The 17,440-nt window shown below is 46.5% G+C and overlaps 1 protein-coding gene across 4 annotated transcripts in view; it reads right to left on the bottom strand.

The window, feature by feature from the left end:
- ERCC6L2 (ERCC excision repair 6 like 2) overlaps positions 1 to 17,440 on the bottom strand; it is a 231,188-nt gene that overhangs the window by 39,376 nt on the left and 174,372 nt on the right. The window contains exons 19-20 of one of the 4 annotated variants that reach the window (XM_068552811.1): positions 11,602 to 11,739; positions 2,709 to 2,862 (exon numbers count right to left, since the gene is read on the bottom strand). The exons of 1 other annotated variant lie outside the window; for it this stretch is intronic. In XM_068552811.1, coding sequence (XP_068408912.1) covers positions 2,730 to 2,862; positions 11,602 to 11,739 — 271 coding nt within the window. In that variant the 3' untranslated portion in view covers positions 2,709 to 2,729. Of the gene's footprint in view, positions 1 to 2,708; positions 2,863 to 5,240; positions 5,507 to 11,601; positions 11,740 to 17,440 lie in introns of those variants that run through there. 2 more of the 4 variants (XM_068552810.1, XM_068552812.1) reach the window with 2 other exon arrangements.

The following is a 17,440-nucleotide window of genomic DNA, read 5'->3' as shown; positions in this document are numbered from 1 at the left end:
AAGGTTTGGCAAACACTTAAACCTTCCAGGGGAACCTCCTAAAGGATTGGTCTAAGTGCTGGGCATCCTGTTTGCCACCTTCCCCCTCTCGCCATCCACCCTCACCCTCCCAACTGACCCTCTCCTAGGAGTCTGGCTTGTATGGACTGCCTTCTACAGCTCCCAGTTCCTCAGGCTCCTGGGTGGGCTTGGCCAATGGGGGCCCCAACAGGAGATCAGAGGGAGTGGGGGGAGACGGGTCCAGGGTATTCATTTCTCTGGCTTCCTCCCTGCAAAGTCACCTCTCAGGAAGGCATCCTCCACACAACTCTCTCCTTCCAGGAGCCCATAACTTCTCCTTTCCTCATCCCATTTGGTCTGGTGGTAATAACAGCTCCACTGCCTTAGCCTACACCTTGTAAATAGTACCTTTGTAAAGAAACCCTATTCTAACTGTTGTAATTTGTGTGTGCCTTCTCTTTTCTGTTGGGTCCCTGTCTGATAAAGTCTGGAGGGTTCAGGAATCATTTGACAGTAGATTGCATCCTTCCTTAATTTGGTGGCTAGAATCCAGTGGAGGCTTTGCTATTTCTTTCAAGGGCTCTGTGAATTAAAGATAAGGGCACACAAAAGAGGAAGGGCATCAAGGATCTGGGTGCTAGACAGAAATGGCAAAGCCATCAGTGGTAGAAGATCATAGTGGTTAGGCGTGTAAGCTTTGGTGCCATACTGCCTGCATTCAGATAAAGCACTGTGCTCACTGTGGTAACCAGCCTCGATGATGGCCTCCAGTGATCCTGCCTCCTGCATTTTGGCCCTGTGCAATCCTTCCCTTTGAGAGTGGGAACATGTGACTTCTTCTAACTAACAGAATATGCCATTTTTGTGATTATGTTGCATTAGATTGTAACTTCTTTGCTAGCAGACCCTCTCCCAGGCGGGCTTTGATGATGCAAGCTGCCATGCTGTGAGTCATCATAAAAAGAAGCCCATGAGGCAAGGAAATGAGGTGGTATTTGGCCAACAGTCAGCAGGGAACTGAGGCTTTCACCCCAACAGTACTCAAGGATCTGCCACCTCCAAAAACCCTGTGAGTTTGGAAGCAAATCCTTCCCCAGTCAATTCTCCAGATGAAACCCCAGCCCTGGCTGATACCTTGATTGCAGCCTCATAAGATACCTTGAGCCAGATCACTCAGCTAAGCTGTGCCTGGTTCCTGACACAGGAATAATAAATAATATCAGATAATAAATGAGGTAATAAATGAGCTTTGTTTTAAGCCACTGACTTTGTGGTAATTTGTTAGGCAACAAAAGATAATGATATACTTACTAACTGTGTGACTGCAGGGAAGTTACTAAACCAATTTATGTCTTAGTTTCCTCATCTTTAAAACTGGAATTAGGATAATAATTATACACTTCTGCTTTGTAGGGCTGGGGTAAGAATGAAATGGGTGAGCTGTAACATGCCTAAAGCAGCACCTGTCATAGAGGTGGCTGATCACATAAATGTTGGCTAATATTTTTAGAGCAGACCATGTAGTCCCTTCAGGGATATGCCACCTTCCTTGATAATAAGATTCAGTTGACCCTGAGCCCCAACTTTCCTCCCTCATTTGTCTCTTTGCTAAGTCTGGCTTTTAATAACAGATTTTCACAGAGCAGAAAGCTTTTGCAACTTTGCAGAGCCCTAGAGCATGAAAACATTGCCCTGAACTTTTTCTGAGACTCAGTCACCTGCTCTGTCATCCTCTCTATGCATTCTTCCCTGCTGTGATTTCTGAATTCCTTAGAAAATCAGCTGGAGACACAGTTTGGCTGACTTGTGGAGCTCTGGATCAGAGCACAAATCTGGATGTTTGTTTGGTGGCATTTATTATAATGCATCCCTCTAGGGGCCAGCAGAGCATCAGAGACCCGTGGCATTTGGACAGCAGAGAAGAGGGTCTTCAGCCCTGCATCTCCCAAAACAAAGTGTTCAGCTCCTTAAGTGCCATTTCACTGTTCTGCCCAGACCTTGGATCCTTCTCTCTTCCTGCGTCTGATAGACTTAAGATTTCAAGGATCTTTTCCTGTCGGTCCTCTTTCCCCATACCTTCTCTCCATACACTCCAAACTTTCAGATCCATCTTCTTACCAGAATGAGGCCTAGGCCTCCAAGCTCCTTCCCTTCTCCTTGTACCCACCCATGCTCCTTTTTCTTCATAGAATTTTACCTTTCCATCCAGTAAGCCCTCTCTGATCCAGATTCACTTTTACCTCCTGTTCCTACCTACCTAGATTTGGTGGACATGGGTTTTCCCCATTGTTCCAAAAGCCACCCCCCCAAATAAACACACATAAACCTATGCACATATGTGGGATATACTGCCCCACATGCTGTGGGAGAGCAAACAGACCAAAAGAGGAAAAATGACTCTTCAAATTAGCCTCCAGCTAGTGGTCGTCACCCCAGGAGTAAAGTCCAGGTGTCCCGACCCAGAGTAGACACTGTCAGACAACAGATCTGACCTGTCAACTGGGTCTAGTCAGCTGTGCAATAGTTTTGGTTATTTTTGACCCCATGGGGTAGGGGCAGAGCTGGATGTGGGCAACACTCAGGAAATATGGGCTGACTCAGAGGGCAGGGAAATTAAGTAGTTGGAGCACATTTGGAAAAACAGCCCACACTTCTGGGTGGAGCCTTTCTGGGAGGTGCATTTCATGCATTTCACAATAGCTGTTTACCTTTTAGTGTGCTGCCAGCTCTCAGGGACTCCACCGCATGTGTTCTGTTTCAGTGCCAGGGAAAATGATTCTCTTCATTGCCAATCGTGGTTTTTTAACATGTGAGTAAGCAGCTCCCCTGCATCTTTTAAATCTCCCTTCACTGAGTGCTGGGCTGCAACACAGAGGAGAGAAAGGGGGAAACATAGAGGGGATTTGTCCACAGGGATAATTTATTATTAGCAGCAGCACTGCTTTCTCCCTTTTACCCCCCTTTTTTGTGGGGTGGTGGGTAGACACTACAGTCCTGTGTGTGGGTGGGCAGATGAGTGAGTGGATAGATAGACGGAAGAGGGAGCTTCCTTCTTGGGATTCTCATAATCGGTCTGTGGTTTACATCCCATTCATCTGGAGGGCACCGGGATTAATCAGAAACAGCTCGAGCTGAAACTGCCTCTACTGTCACAAACATGCTGAACTCCGTCAGGGTCTCTTATCTCCTTCCCACCAATCAACTCCTGCTCTATTTTAAACAAAACTCCCTCCAAGTGTCCTTAATCTCAGGTAACCACCACATACAATGCTCATTATTTAAACTAAAAGCAGTACGTACATAGAGTAACAAAACAAAACAAAACAGTACAGAGAAGTGTACGATAAAGTCCCAGCTGTTCCCCCCAAAAGAAACTTTCAGAGATTGGATATTTACAGAAAAATGTCAGCTCCTAAACCAGGAAAGATTATATACTTTTTATTTATATAAAAGTAATTTCTCTCTATCCACAACTCTGGCCCTTGCTGATTTTACTTTCTACACATTAGAGCTCTTTCAAATTAGCATGTGATCACTCTGGTTCATTCTTTATAATGGCTGTATTGTATTCCATCATATGGTTGCATCTAATTTATTCAATCAGTTTTCTGCTTATAGTTGTTGTGGTGATTTGCAGTTTTTCACGTGGCAGCTTCAGTGGCAGAAGTCTCCTGACTGGAATGCGGGCCCTGGCAGTCATTGGCATGTTGGTCCTGCTTAAGGAGTCTGCCAGCCAGGCGCTGAGCCCACGGACTCTCAGAGATGTTCCCTCCTGCAGCGAGGCCCCACCACAGGAGGGACAAGGCCCAGGCACTGCATGCTAAAGAGGTGCAGAAAAAGGTAATTGGGCTCCAACACACAAGACCTCCAGAGGGAGCAGGGAGAACATTCTCTGGGAGCCTGAGCCATGGGCTCTGGTCCTACCTCTACAGAAGAGTAAGAAACACAAGGGGCATGGACCAGCAATTCATTGTGCTCTGACTCTGAGCCAGCCACTTTGCACAGGCCGTGGCCCCTCCTCCTCATCACAGGGGGAGGTATCATCAGCCCCTATGGGTGTGGGGACTGAAGCACCGGCGCTAAGTCGCCTGCCATGGGTCAACACTATTTTTGTCCTAGTGGCACATGCCAGGGATCGCTTCTCTGTTAATTCCAAGTTTGAAATTCTCTTCTTCCCAACCTCACTTTGCTCTCCTTTTAGCCACTCTTTTCTTTTTTTCTGCCATCTCTTTTCTGGATAAACTAAATGAGGCCAAGAAGTTTTTATTGAGCACCTGCTCTTTGCAGAACACTTCTTTTTCTCCTTATCCTGTAGCTTCCCAAATGGGAGGCACGGTTGTCTAAGAGATTCCATGGTCTCAAATCATGCCCATTGGGCCGCAGACTCAAGAAGTCTGTCTTCTTGATGCTCAACATCACTAATTATCAAAGAAATGAAAATCAAAAGTACAATGAGGTACCACCTCATACCGGTCAGAATGGCCATAATTAAAAAGTCTACAAATAACAAATGCTGGAGAGGGTGTAGAGAAAAAGAACCCTCCTACACTGTTGGTGGGAATATAAATTGGTACAGCCACTATGGAAAACAGTATGGAGGCTCCTTAAAAAACTAAAAATAGAGTTGCCGTATGATCCAGCAATCCCACTCCTGAGCATATGTCTGGAGAAAACTCTAACTCGAAAAGATACATGCACCCCAATGTTCATTGCAGCACTATTTACAATAGCCAGGTCATGGAAGCAACCTAAATGTCCATCAACAAATGCATGGATAAAGAATATGTGGTACATATATATAGTGGAATACTACTTAGCTATAACAAAGAATTGAAATAATGCCATTTGCAACAACATGGGTGGACTAGAGATTATCATACTAAGTGAAGTAAGTCAGAAAAAGAAAGACTCACAGACAGAGAAAACAAATTTATGGTTACCAAAGGGGAAAGAGTTTGGGTGAGGGATAAATTAGGAGTTTGGGATTAGCAGATACAAACTACTATACAGAAAATAGATAAACAATAAGGCCCTACTGTATAGCACAGGGAACTATATTCAATATCCTGTAATAAACCATAATGGAAAAGAATATGAAAAAGAATAGTATATATATGTATAAGTGAATCACTTTGCTGTACACCTGAAACTAACACAATATTGTAAATCAATTATACTTCAATTAAAAAAAAAAAAAAGAAGTCCAACTTTCCAAGGTCTCCTTGGGAGGAAATCACAGGATGCCCTCCTGACATATAGGACAAGTGGCTTGAGGAGGGGGGCTGGTAGTGACGTGGGTCCTCTCTGCCTTCACGGGTCTCCTGCCAATGCAATGAGCCCAGGGCTTCTCCAGGTTGCACTCTGAGCTTCAGCGCTGAGTGTATCAGAGGCTGGGATGCTGGAGGCTGCACCAGGGCTCAGGCCACAGGGGGCTTGGAGGGGCGGGAACTTAGAGATCCCTGGGGCAGGGTGAAGACAGCATGCTGGTTTCTCCAGGGGCTGTATACTGAAGGAGGAAGGATATGCAGTCAGAAGTCAGACACCCATGTCCTGTCCCCACCGCCACCCCACCAGTCCCCATGGGAAATGGGCTCTGAGAGGTGGATTGACAGCAAGTAACACAGCCCCAGGCCCCTTGCTCCCATCGAACTCCTGGGTTGTTAGCAAGGCTATGGGAGCTCCCCAAAGTGCTTCAAAGTTTGAATGAGGCAGGCATTCATTGGGCAGTTGCTGAGGCCAGGCACTATCTAAGCCGGGCCCTTTTCTAAACCCCATAACAGCCCTGCAAGTCAGCTATCAATACTCACATTTTACAGATAGGCAGATAGAAGCTAAAGTAAGTCAACTGTGCGCTCCAGAACCCGGAGCACGTATAAGGCAGGCAGACAAACTGTGTGAGCCCAAAGTGGGGAGGAAACCTGGGTGGCAGCCTGGGGTGGCCAGGAGGTGGCTCTGGCTGGGGAGCGAGAAACAGCGGCATTATAAGAGCCCTTTGGGCCTTGTCTTCCTTGAATGGGGCTATTTACTGGTGAATCCATAACACTGGAGCAGATTGGACTCTGACAAATCCCTTGGCAGGCTTTCCCTAATGGAACATCCAGAGAGAAAAAGTCCCCTGTCTTCCTACATGTCCCTTGTAACCTCCTCCCCACCACGGGGACCTTGTTTGCTCTGGCAGACAGGGAGCCCATTCAGAGTTCTGGGGTGGCACAGGCAGAGTCTGGCCTGGGAGCCTGGACCCCACGCCTGGTTAGGGGGGTTGGAGTGGCCTCTGGAAGCCTCCTTTGGCTCAAGTGGGGGAGGGCGCTGACCTTATTCTGGCCGATGAGAAGGACTGACTTTACGGTTCTGTCTTGCCCCATACACCAGAAAGCCACTTTGAGCTGGTGGAATGGGGCCTCGTGGGCGGGTGTCTGGTGCCATCCTGCCGTGGGAGGGTGGCTGCAGGGAAGGCGATTCTAGAGCCATCAGCAGCCCCAGAGGGTGCCAGGCCGCGTCCACAGGGACAATCTTAGCTGTACCTGCTTGGGACACCACAGCTACCCAGTTTAGCCTTTTATTTATGCTGCAATCATAGCGCTTTCTTTCTTATACAAGGAGGGGCTGCCCAGAGCTTTTAATTTTTCCAAGGGTGGGAAAAACGACCTTACCTTAGGCTCAGACCACATCTGATTATGAAGGGGCTCTGAGAGAATTACACTCAAGCTGCCACACAAACTGCCCCCGGGCCCTCCCTGCCTTGGAGGCCTTGGAGGCGGGACAGGCCCTCATTCCCAGCTCCAGGCACAGGCAGCTCAGCCCCGCCCAGGGCCAGCCCCTCAGAGGAATGTCAAGGTCACTGTGAGGAAGAAACATTCACAGCTTTTTCCCTGGCCACAACTGCGCACGACTAGTTGAAGCTTATTATGTTTAAATATTCGAAAATGCTTCTCTAAATACGGCGGCTTGTTTGCTTTTGCTGATAGTAACAGTCTACCCACAGAGCCCTTTCAAACCTCAGCGGTGTTTGGGAAAGTGGACAAGGGACTCATTCAGTGACGTGCAAGTTTGACCGGAGCCAGGAATGAAGCCTGGATTTCATGAAATGAGGAGTAGCCTCAGACCACACACAGAGATGGTTCTGAACCGGCGGTGCCTGCCCTCCCCCCTGCCCCCATCTCTCACACACACACACACACACACACACACACACACACACACACACGCACTCCCCTCTCCTCGCCCTGACAGAGGGCCCCAACTGACAGCAGGAAAGCTCATTGGCATCCACAGCCGAATGTGAAGGGGTGTCCCAGGCTTAGGCGGCCCTTTGTTAGCAACAAGCTGATGAAAAAAATGCATTACTACAGTGTGTGCACCCCATCCTAAAGAGAGCTCACACAAAGCCAGCGCCACCTAAACACAGCTGTTAGAGAAGAAAACGGAGCCGAATGGAATTGTTGAAATCAATTTTGTGTGGGGAGGCAAGAAACACACAACTTTTCCCCCCGAATGAGGTCCATTTTGTGAAAACTTGCCCTGAGTTCCGCGAGTCCAGGGGATGCCCCTTCCCCCCGGCCCCACTTCCTGAAATGTGGGCCCCCCTAAATGAGATTATGAGGGCTCTAGGAGTATGCTTCTTGCAGGAGACATCGGGGCAAAATTATTTTTGTTTCCCTGTCACTGACTGCAAACTTCATGCAGGGTAAACTGAACCTGACTAGCGCCCTGTTTGAAGTTTAGAAGATTTAGGCTTTCTTTTTTTCCCTTTTGAACTTTTATGTAGACATAGGTTCCAATGCATCCAAGGAGCACGAGGCAGTTACACTCAAGAAGCACTTATGGCGCTTCGGTAAACTGGGTGGGTTAGAGGCGAGCTGGGCAGGGTGAGGGAGGGCAGCCCCAGGCCCCAGCCCCAGCCCCCAGCCCCCACCCCGAGTCCTGGTCCCAGGCAGACATCACTGCCACATCTAGCTTGGCAAAAACTGCCACGCTTTTTCACGGTTTTTGTTTTTCCTTCACCATCCACTGCCCACCCCCGCCCCTCCGCGCACCGTGGAGTGGCTGTCCAGGGGGCGGTGTGGGATGCAGATTGCCGGCACCTCCTAAGGTTGTCCCCGCTTGCCTCTCACACTAGGGTGCTTCAATGAGAGTGACCTGGAGGGAAGACTTGTGGTGTGCCTTCTTTCTTCTTACACTCACACTTTTTGAAAGGAGAAAATGATTTTGCCAAGAATAGGTACAAAGTTGGAAGCCCAGGGGTTCTGGTTTGGTTTGGAACGGGGACCACACAGTTCCAGGATGTCTTAATGGGGTACACAAATTCTTAACCTCAAGCAGTGCAGACGGTCAGGAGAATGAGTTCTCTCTTCCGAGCTTTCTTGGGGTTTTCCTGAAGCTTCCTCTTAGCCTGTGACCATGCTGGTGAAATTATTGACCTCGGCTTCCCTAGCCCAGAGCACAAACCACAGAGATGGAACAAGGGCCAAAGGTTCCTGGCTGAGTGGTCACTTCACATCCAGGAAGGTTTCCTCCCTGCATCCTGGGTTGTTAGAGCCAGCTCCTGCTTCAGGTGATGGTGTCACCTCCCACAGTAAACTCACTCATACTTTAACTCAAGAGCTGCACTTTAATCCTTCTGCTCTGCACCACTGGGAATTCACGTCCTTGTTCCCTTGCTAAATAGACACCCAACCTTCTGCTCCCCCGGCATCTCTGCTCCTGCACCTCCACCCCTCCCACTCCTGCTGCTGTTGCCTCCGGAACACCAGGTGAACAGAGGGCTGGGCCTATAGCATCCACGCGTCCTCCTGGAGAGCCAGCCTCTCACCTGTGGCCCAGGGTGTCACAGCCAGGTCAACCCTCCTCCACAGGCCTCCCAGGAGGGACAGAAAAATACAGCTTCCCCAAGCAGTAAAATAGAGATCATGAGTCTGATCTTGCAGGACAATGTGAAAAAAGTAAGATCCTCCCTTTTTTAAAGTCCACCAATATTTATCAAATATCTATTACAGGGGCTTCCCTGGTGGTGCAGTGATTGAGAATCTGCCTGACAATGCAGGGGACATGGGTTCGAGCCCTGGTCTGGGAAGATCCCACATGCCGCGGAGCAACTAGGCCCATGAGCCACAGCTACTGAGCCTGCGCGTCTGGAGCCTGTGCTCCGCAACAAGAGAGGCCACGATAGTGAGAGGCCCGCGCACCGCGATGAAGAGTGGCCCCACTCGCCGCAACTAGAGAAAGCTCTCGCACAGAAACGAAGACCCAACACAGCCAAAAATAAATAAATAATTAATTAATTAATTAATTAAAAAAAATATCTATTACATTCCAGGTACAGAAACATTGCCAGTTCCCAGTTATTTGGTAAATATTCTGGAACACATTAGCAGAGCAAGGAAACATTTTTGAACATTATAACTAGGTGTGGCAGAGACTGTAGTGCTCGCCAATCAATACCTGATCCCTGTGATCCTCTCTTCCTGCTGCGCACACCCCTGGAATACAGTCTCAGCCTCCCTTGCTGTCAGGTGGAGCCATGTGACTGGGTCCCAGCCAATGAGATGTGAGCATGTGATGTGTGCCACATCCAGGCCCAGCCCATAAGAACTTCCCACACTTTACAAAAATGAACTCAAAAGTGGATCACAGACTTAAACATAAAACATAAAATTATAAAACCTTTAGAAAAAAACATAGAAGAAAATCTTTGGAATCCAGAGCTAGGCAAAGAGTTCTTAGGCTTGACATAAAATCACAAACCATAAAAGGAAAAAAATCCTTTAGACTTCCTAAATTAGACTTCATCAAAATGAAAGCCTTTGTTCAGAGAAAGACTCTGTTAAGAAGATGAGAAGACAAACTACATACTGGGAGAAAATATTCGTAAACCATATATCCATATATCTAGAATACATACAAACCTCTCAAAACTCAGTAGTCAAAAAGCAAACAATCCAACTAGAAAATGGACAAAAAAACATGAAGAGAGACATTTCACTGGAAAGGATATACAGAATCAAATAAGCACATGAAAGATGCTCAGCATCATTAACCATTAGGGAAATGCAAATTAAAATGACAATGAGATAACCATACCAGAAAACAATTTGGTAGTTTCTTAAAAAAACAGAAACAAAAACAAAAAAACTAAACATGCAAATATCTTCTACCCCAGCGATTCCACCCGTGAGCATTTATCCCAGAGAAATGAAGACTTATGTACTTATGTTCACATAAAAACCTCTATACAAATGTTTACAGCAGCTTTATTCATAGTAGCCAAAAATTGGAAACAGCCCAGATCTCCTTCAGTGGGTGAATGGTTAACAAATTGTGGCACATCATACCATGGCACACTGTTCAGCAATAAAAAAGAACAAACTATTGCTACATGTAACAACCTGGAAGAATCTCCACAGGAATTATGCTGAGTGAAAAAAATCCAGTCTCAAAAAGTTACATACTGGGGCTTCCCTGGTGGCGCAGTGATTAAGAATCCACCTGCCAATGCAGGGGACACAGATTCGATCCCTGGTCCGGGAAGATCCCACATGCCGTGGAGCAACTAAGCCCATGCGCCACAACTATTGAGCCCGTGTGCCACAACTACTGAAACCCACGTGCCTAGAGTCCACAATCACAACAAGAGAAGCCACCGCAATGAGAAGCCCACACACCACAACGAAGAGCAGCCCCCACTCGCAGCAACTAGAGAAAGCCCTCACACAGTAACAAAGACCCAACGCAGCCATAACTAACTAACTAACTAACTAACTAAATTTTTAAAAAGGTTACGTACTATATGATTTCACATATACAATATGATTGAAACGACAAATTATAGAACTGGAGAACAGATTAGCTTGCCAGGGATTAAGGAGGAGATGGAGGTGGGAGGGAAGCAGGTGTGGTTGTAAAAGGGCAACATGAGGGATCCTTGTGTGATGGTACTCTTCTCTATCTTGACAGTATTGATGTCAGCACTGGCTGTGATCTTGAACTAGAGTTTTATAAGATGTTACCATTGGGAAAAACTGGGTGAAGGGTCCATGGGTTCTTTCTGTATTATTTCTTACAACTTCATGTAAATCTACGATTGTCTCAAAACAACAAGTTTAATTACTGGACCCCCCAAATACCCCTAAGACACATGATCCAGTGATCTTCCATCACTGAGAAAGATTAACAGAGGAAGGCAAACCCCAAAGTGCCCCTGAATGGCCGTGTGCTGCAAAGTCACTCCCTCAACCTCCCATACTGGGCTGAGATGTAATCAAGAAAAAACTTTTCTTGTGTTAAAGCACTGATGTCCGGGGATTGTTTGTTACTGCAGTCACTTCTACTTACCCTGACTAATGACACGTTGAGGATCTGGGACTTTAACCCAAATTCAGGTTCCACAGGGAACTGACAAGTTGTGCTGACTTTCCCATGATACTATTTTGGTCTCTACTGCTGAGAAATTACCCCATCTTTCTGCCTGTGTGCAAACCAGGGATTGACTCCCACTTCAGCACTTACTGGCGGTTGGAGTTTAAGTCACTGGACTTCTCTAAGCCGCATTCTCCTCTGCTGCAAGACTAGGGAGTAAAGAAGTGAGGTACATATACGTGTAATTACCTGTGCAGCTGAGATTGGGGGTTGTGTGTCCAGCAGCCTCCTCCTTGTTCTCTTTGTGATCTGACTCTTCTGGTCTCGCAGTAATTCTCTATCTTAGCTCTGGGGCGACCTTTTCTAAAAATGGACCTGATCATTTGCCTTGGTTAAAAAACAACAATAATGACAATGACAAAATGGTAGTGATGCTGTTATTAATAATGATAGCTGCCATTCATCAAGCACTTATTATATTCCTAGAGACACTCATAAGCGACCTCAGCCTTCACCCTAAGGTTTGTGCTGGCATTTCCAAGCCCAGCACCTTCTGAACTGCTCTTCCCCCAACCCTCCTGGGCAGGTCATGCTCCACTAGGCAGCAGTTCTTCCCCTCAGCCCTCCACAACTTGCTCTTGGGGCACTGTGTCCCTCATTTGAGGCTGTGACCTCGGAAACATGTAGGTGGGGCCTGGGCTTTACCCGCTCCCGAATGGCTTTACATGCCAGGCACTGGGCACAGTTCTCGTGTACATCGTCTTACCTGGTTATACGAAATGTCCTTCTGTAGAATGGGAAATTCTGACAGGCTCTTTCAAGGATGGGCTTCTAAAGCTAGGGGCCCCCCAGACCTCAGTCAGGCCACGATGAAGTTTCACTGGTTGTGCTAGTTTTCTATTGCTGTTGTAACAAATTACCACAAACTTAGTGGTTGAAAACAACATGAATGCATTATATCTTGCTGTTCTGTAGGTTCCGGGTCTCACTGGGCTAAAATCCAGGTGTCAGCTGGGCTGAGTGTTTTCCTGGAGGCTCTGCAGGAGAATACCTTCCCTAACCTTTCCAGCTTCAAGAGGCCGCCCTCCTGCCTCGGCCCATGGCCCCTCCTCTGTCATCACAGCCACCGCAGTGGGTGGAGGACTTTGCATATGGCATCACTCCAACTTCCTCTTCTGCCTCCTTCGTCCATTTAAGATTACACTGGACTTGTGATTGCATTGGGCCCACCTGGATAATCCAAGATAATCTCCCCATTTTAAGGTCTGTTTGTGAGCAACCTTAATCCTGTCTGCTACCTGAATTCCCTTTTGTCAGATAAGGTAACACATTTACTGGTTCCAGCCATCAGACCTACCACACTGGTCCACAGCAAAATGAGAAAAATAACAATGTAATGATTTTCCTATGAAGCTATTTTTAGAAAAAAATTTGTGATTCTGAACGTATGCCTTTGCAATTTGAGGGAGGGGATGTTAAATAGTATGAAATGTCCTTTTGAGAAAAAACGAAAAGTTGGCAAACTGACATTTTCCTGGTCCATGAAGTTCCAACCTGTGGGAAACAATGCTCTGGGCCAAATAGTACCATGGACATGCTTCCCCAGAGCATCATCTGCATGGCAGCCAGAGGCTGGCAACCTCAGGGTGCTACTGAGGGGACCAGGGGTCCTGAAGGACGCAGCCCAACTGAGAATCATGGAGATGTGAGGGTGTCAATGACAGGGGCTTATCATCCCATTCAGATCGGCTCCCTGATTAGTACTTGGGTTGGGCTGAGGAGTGGGGGCCCCAGGCTGTGAGCAACCACGGGATGGCTGCAGGAGGCAAGCTGATATAACATGTGTCACGATCCTTAGCTGACAGGTGTTTGTCTAAGGCTAACGTGGGTCCATGGATGCAATCAGAGGGCTGTGTGGTTTTTGAGAAGCCACTCAACCTCTCTCAGCCTGTTTCCTTGTCGTCAATTAAAAAAAGAGCATAATACCTTCCTTAAGGGCCTTATGAGGCTAAATGAGATCCTATACGAGAGGAATTTGTGTAGGCCACACACTTATACTATATAAGCAAATAAACAAATACCAGTTTTTAGCTTACCTGATAGAGAATACTCTTGATATTTTTGAGGGTTAAAAATAACTGTAATCTTTAACAAAATGTATTTCTTGGTTTTTGCCATTGTCATTTGTCTTTAGAGAAACAAGTTAAAGCAGACAACTTTAAAATAGCTTCTAAGTCAGCATTTCAGTTTCAAGATGTTGAGAGACAAATTCACTCAAGAGATGGGACAAAATCCAGCCATTAGCAAGCAGATGAATTTAGTTCAAATGTTGTGTGTTTATAATATTTTGAAAATGTTTAATGGTCTATTGTGCAGGTAAGGATTTACCTACTGGTGAGGGCTTTTAAAATATCAGCAAATGATTTGAAAGATTAAAAAGAAAGAAAGAAAAAGAAAAGGAGAGAAAAAGTTTGGTTTTGGTTGATTACCTTAAAAATCATATAAATGGCTTTTTAAACAGATAGTAAAATTAATATATAGATATTGATGGATATATAAAGAGATTATATAAAGGAGAAAATAATAGTCACTCTTATTCCCGTGACCCAGAACGCTGCTAACATTTTGTTGTATTCCCTTCTGTTGTTTCCTTTTTAACCAGCAAGAATAAAGTGATTTTCATACTGTACTGCTACCCCATAGAATCCTACCAGCATAGACAAATGACTTTAGCTCAACAACAGAAAACCTTGTGGGTTTTTCTAATTATTACAGAATCTATATTTACCCTCCAATGTTTCTAGATGTCCAGCAATATCTGCTTGGATTCCCCCTATATTTTCCATTTTTCCTCCCTCCTAGAAATTCCTTGAATCTTTCAGGACTCTCTACAGCACTGGTCTAAATGAACACAGCTTTTAGAACCACACTGGGGTTCATCCATGGCCACAGATGCTGAGGAACCCAAGGACAAGGAAGGCAGGGAGAGAAGGAGACACAAGTCCCGTTTCCCTTCTCCCTGTCCTTAGGCATTTATCTCATGACCACCGTGGTAGCATGGTGGCTGGGACTTGGCCCTTGTCCCACCTTCTTCTCACACTCCTGATCTGCTGGGGCCGGAGCACTAAACAACTTTACCAAACTCTCTTGTACCTGAATGTTTTCACATGAGTTCGAGTTAACCACTCAGATACATCTGAGACAGGCTTGGAAGATGGGAGTGAGGCAGGGTTGACGTCTGCGGTTTCTGCAGGCTTGTGGACATCAGGAGCCATGGGCGCCTTCCATTTAGCTGGGGTAGCTGGTAGCGAACAGGTGTGATTTCTGGAGCCTGCCTCTGTAGTGGCTGTTTCTTGATTACAGAAGAGGCAGCAGCCCTTTGGTGGCTCCATTCTGCAGAGTGGCTTTGAGAATCACCTCTGAAATCTCTCCCTAGAGGTGGTTTCAGAATCACCTCCCACTGATTTTACAAGCCATTTTGCTTAATTAAGCCCAACTCACTTACACTAGCTAGAGTGGATTCTATTCTCTGCAACTGAGCCCCCACTGATACAGCTATTCTACAGGATCGATCTATTTTGAGCATCTGCTATGAGTTCACATTGTACTAGGCAAGAAGGAGTCCATCAGAGAAGTACTAGAATGGCTCTCAATGTGCTGCACCAAAGTTACGTTAATCCTCTCCATTGCCTTAAGAGCAAAGTACTATTATCACTCCTATCATACAGAAGAGGAAATGGAGTCACAGGTGAATTAAATAACTTTCCTGAGAGATTTTGAAACCTGAACTCAAACAAGGGACCATAAATCTCTCTCTCCCATTATGTTTTTCCACATAGTCAGGCTCTTTTCCACCCCTCCCTTACACCATCCCCCAGCAGAATGATATTCCATAAGAAGCCTGTTTAGCTCTTAGAAACTGATTTCTTTATGTCCTGCATTTGAAGTCTGGAATATTAACCAAATAGTGCTACTGCAAAAGACATTCTCAGTCTGTTCCTAAAGAGGGCTGGAGTGTGCACTACATAGTTCTTGCTTTCTTTGTAGGGGAGATTAGCAGGGGGGGGATTGCTCTTCTTTTCACTCCTCCACAGAGATAATTTATCACTCTTTGAAGAATTGTATGTTTCTGTGGTTTCTTGGTTTGGAACTGCAACAGACACTGAGACTTCTGCAAAATTTCAATTATTTTCTGCGTGGAATGCAACTGAATGCACTGATGTCTTCCAGAGAGTAGGTCAACAAGAATAATTTTCTAATAATTAGTCCTATGAATAACACAATTCTCGGAGCCCCCTTTCACTCAAGCCTTTCCATTGATGGTTTCAGTAGCTCCAGGTCAGGATTTCACTTTACACATCTAAGGCTCCCGGCCTCCCCACCCCTGTCCTGCTCCATCCAGCACAAAAAGAGGCAATGCAAACTTGACAGAAAGGAAAATGCCAATACCACACATAAGAATCAGGCCTGGGTGTAGCACTCATCTGCCAAGTAAGAAATCTTTCCCCTGAGTGAGTCCTCCACAAACAAGGTCAGTCCCAAAAGCCCACACTACCTTAGCCAGGGAGGGGCCGATGGCGCCATTAAAAACTCTTGCCAGCGGTTACCTCAGACAATGTAAATACAAAACTGGTGCTTGTGTTTATTTAAAGTTATTGGCATCGGGCTCATTCCTGGTAGACAAGGATAATCTTGTTTACAGCAGCATCAGATGACGGACAAGACTCTGTATAACATAAATCAAATGATGCAGGGGGGGCATAGTTTAAACATCCCCCCCCCCACCCCGCATAACAACTAGGGGCATAAACAACTTCCCTCAAGCAAAACAAATCCTGCCAAGACTCAAGCTGGAATTCATTTATTATACAGCTTCAAGTTGACTTGTTTCAACATTAAACAACTGCAAAAGCAGAGGGATAAGAACTGATGTCCAAGACCATTACAAGCCTGTCATTTTACTCCTAACATTTTTTGCAAAATGTATTTTTGGCTCTGTTGTGTGTTTGTTTGGCAATATTCGCTTTCCTGCAAATGCTGCCACTCGTGTCACTTCACAGGGAAGGTGTGGCTGTGGACTACGCATGCGTATAGACAGCAGAAAGGGTCAAGGGGGCCACCTGAAGAGTTGCCATTGTCCTTTCAAAGGCATTTGGCCTGGCGGATAAACCTGGACCTGGGAACCTTAGTGAATTTAATGATATAGAGACAGATATTAGGATTTCAGGGCAAATGTACAGAGCTCAAGTAAGGGTCTTGGCAATAAGCTCTGCCTCCTTCTGGGGTTCAGACTTGCTGGAACTGATGGCAAGGTCTTGCTGAGATTTACTCACATGAGGAACTATAGGGCCTCCTGGGAAAGACTCATGTCAGTGAAGATGGAATCTAGCAGACAAGCCAGTCCAGAGAAAAGAGTGGCCTTAGGCCTACCTGGTGACTCAGTAGCACAGACTCTCAGCAGGAGGTAGTGCCTGGGGAACACAGCAACCCCCAGAATAAAGGGGGTGTGGCCAGGAGAAGGAAGAACAGCAGTGGTGGTGGCTCACGGTGTGGGAGGGGCACCCGAGGATAAAGAAACACTGCGTATGGGAGGAGGAAACAGGACGTGAGGAGGAACAGGATCCTGCCTCTGACGGGGAGAACAGTAAATGAAAGAAGAGTCCCCTCATCCCAGCACAGCACACGTGACACAGGAATAGGAGGCAGACCAGCTGGGAGGGGCTGGCAGGACTTTGTTTCTCTGAAGCCCGATTCCCATTCTGGGTTTTTCTCCCTTTGCTGTCTGTTTCTCCCCTAGGTTAGGACATGTCTTCATCTCAGCGTCCCTGGCATCCTGCAGATGGTGGGATTCGACACTGGGGATGACTCCATGCCCATCTGTGGCCTGCTCTCTCCCGGCCACACCATCTTCCTTGCAGCCCTCTTGGGGTGGGGGCATCCTGAGTGCCATCCTTGGCTCTGCACAGGCTGTTATGGCTCTACTCTTTGGAAAAACCTCCCTGAAGCCTCAAGCTACCCAGAGATGCCACCTTTACCCCCTGTCACCTATCGGCCTGACACTCCCCCATGCATGTTAAGACCTTTGGCA

This window comes from Eschrichtius robustus, chromosome 10 (genome assembly GCF_028021215.1).
Source record: "Eschrichtius robustus isolate mEscRob2 chromosome 10, mEscRob2.pri, whole genome shotgun sequence".
NCBI classification, from domain to species: Eukaryota; Metazoa; Chordata; class Mammalia; order Artiodactyla; family Eschrichtiidae; genus Eschrichtius; species Eschrichtius robustus.
The sequence above is the reverse complement of the archived record's forward strand: the minus strand, read 5'-3'. Positions and strand labels throughout refer to the sequence as shown.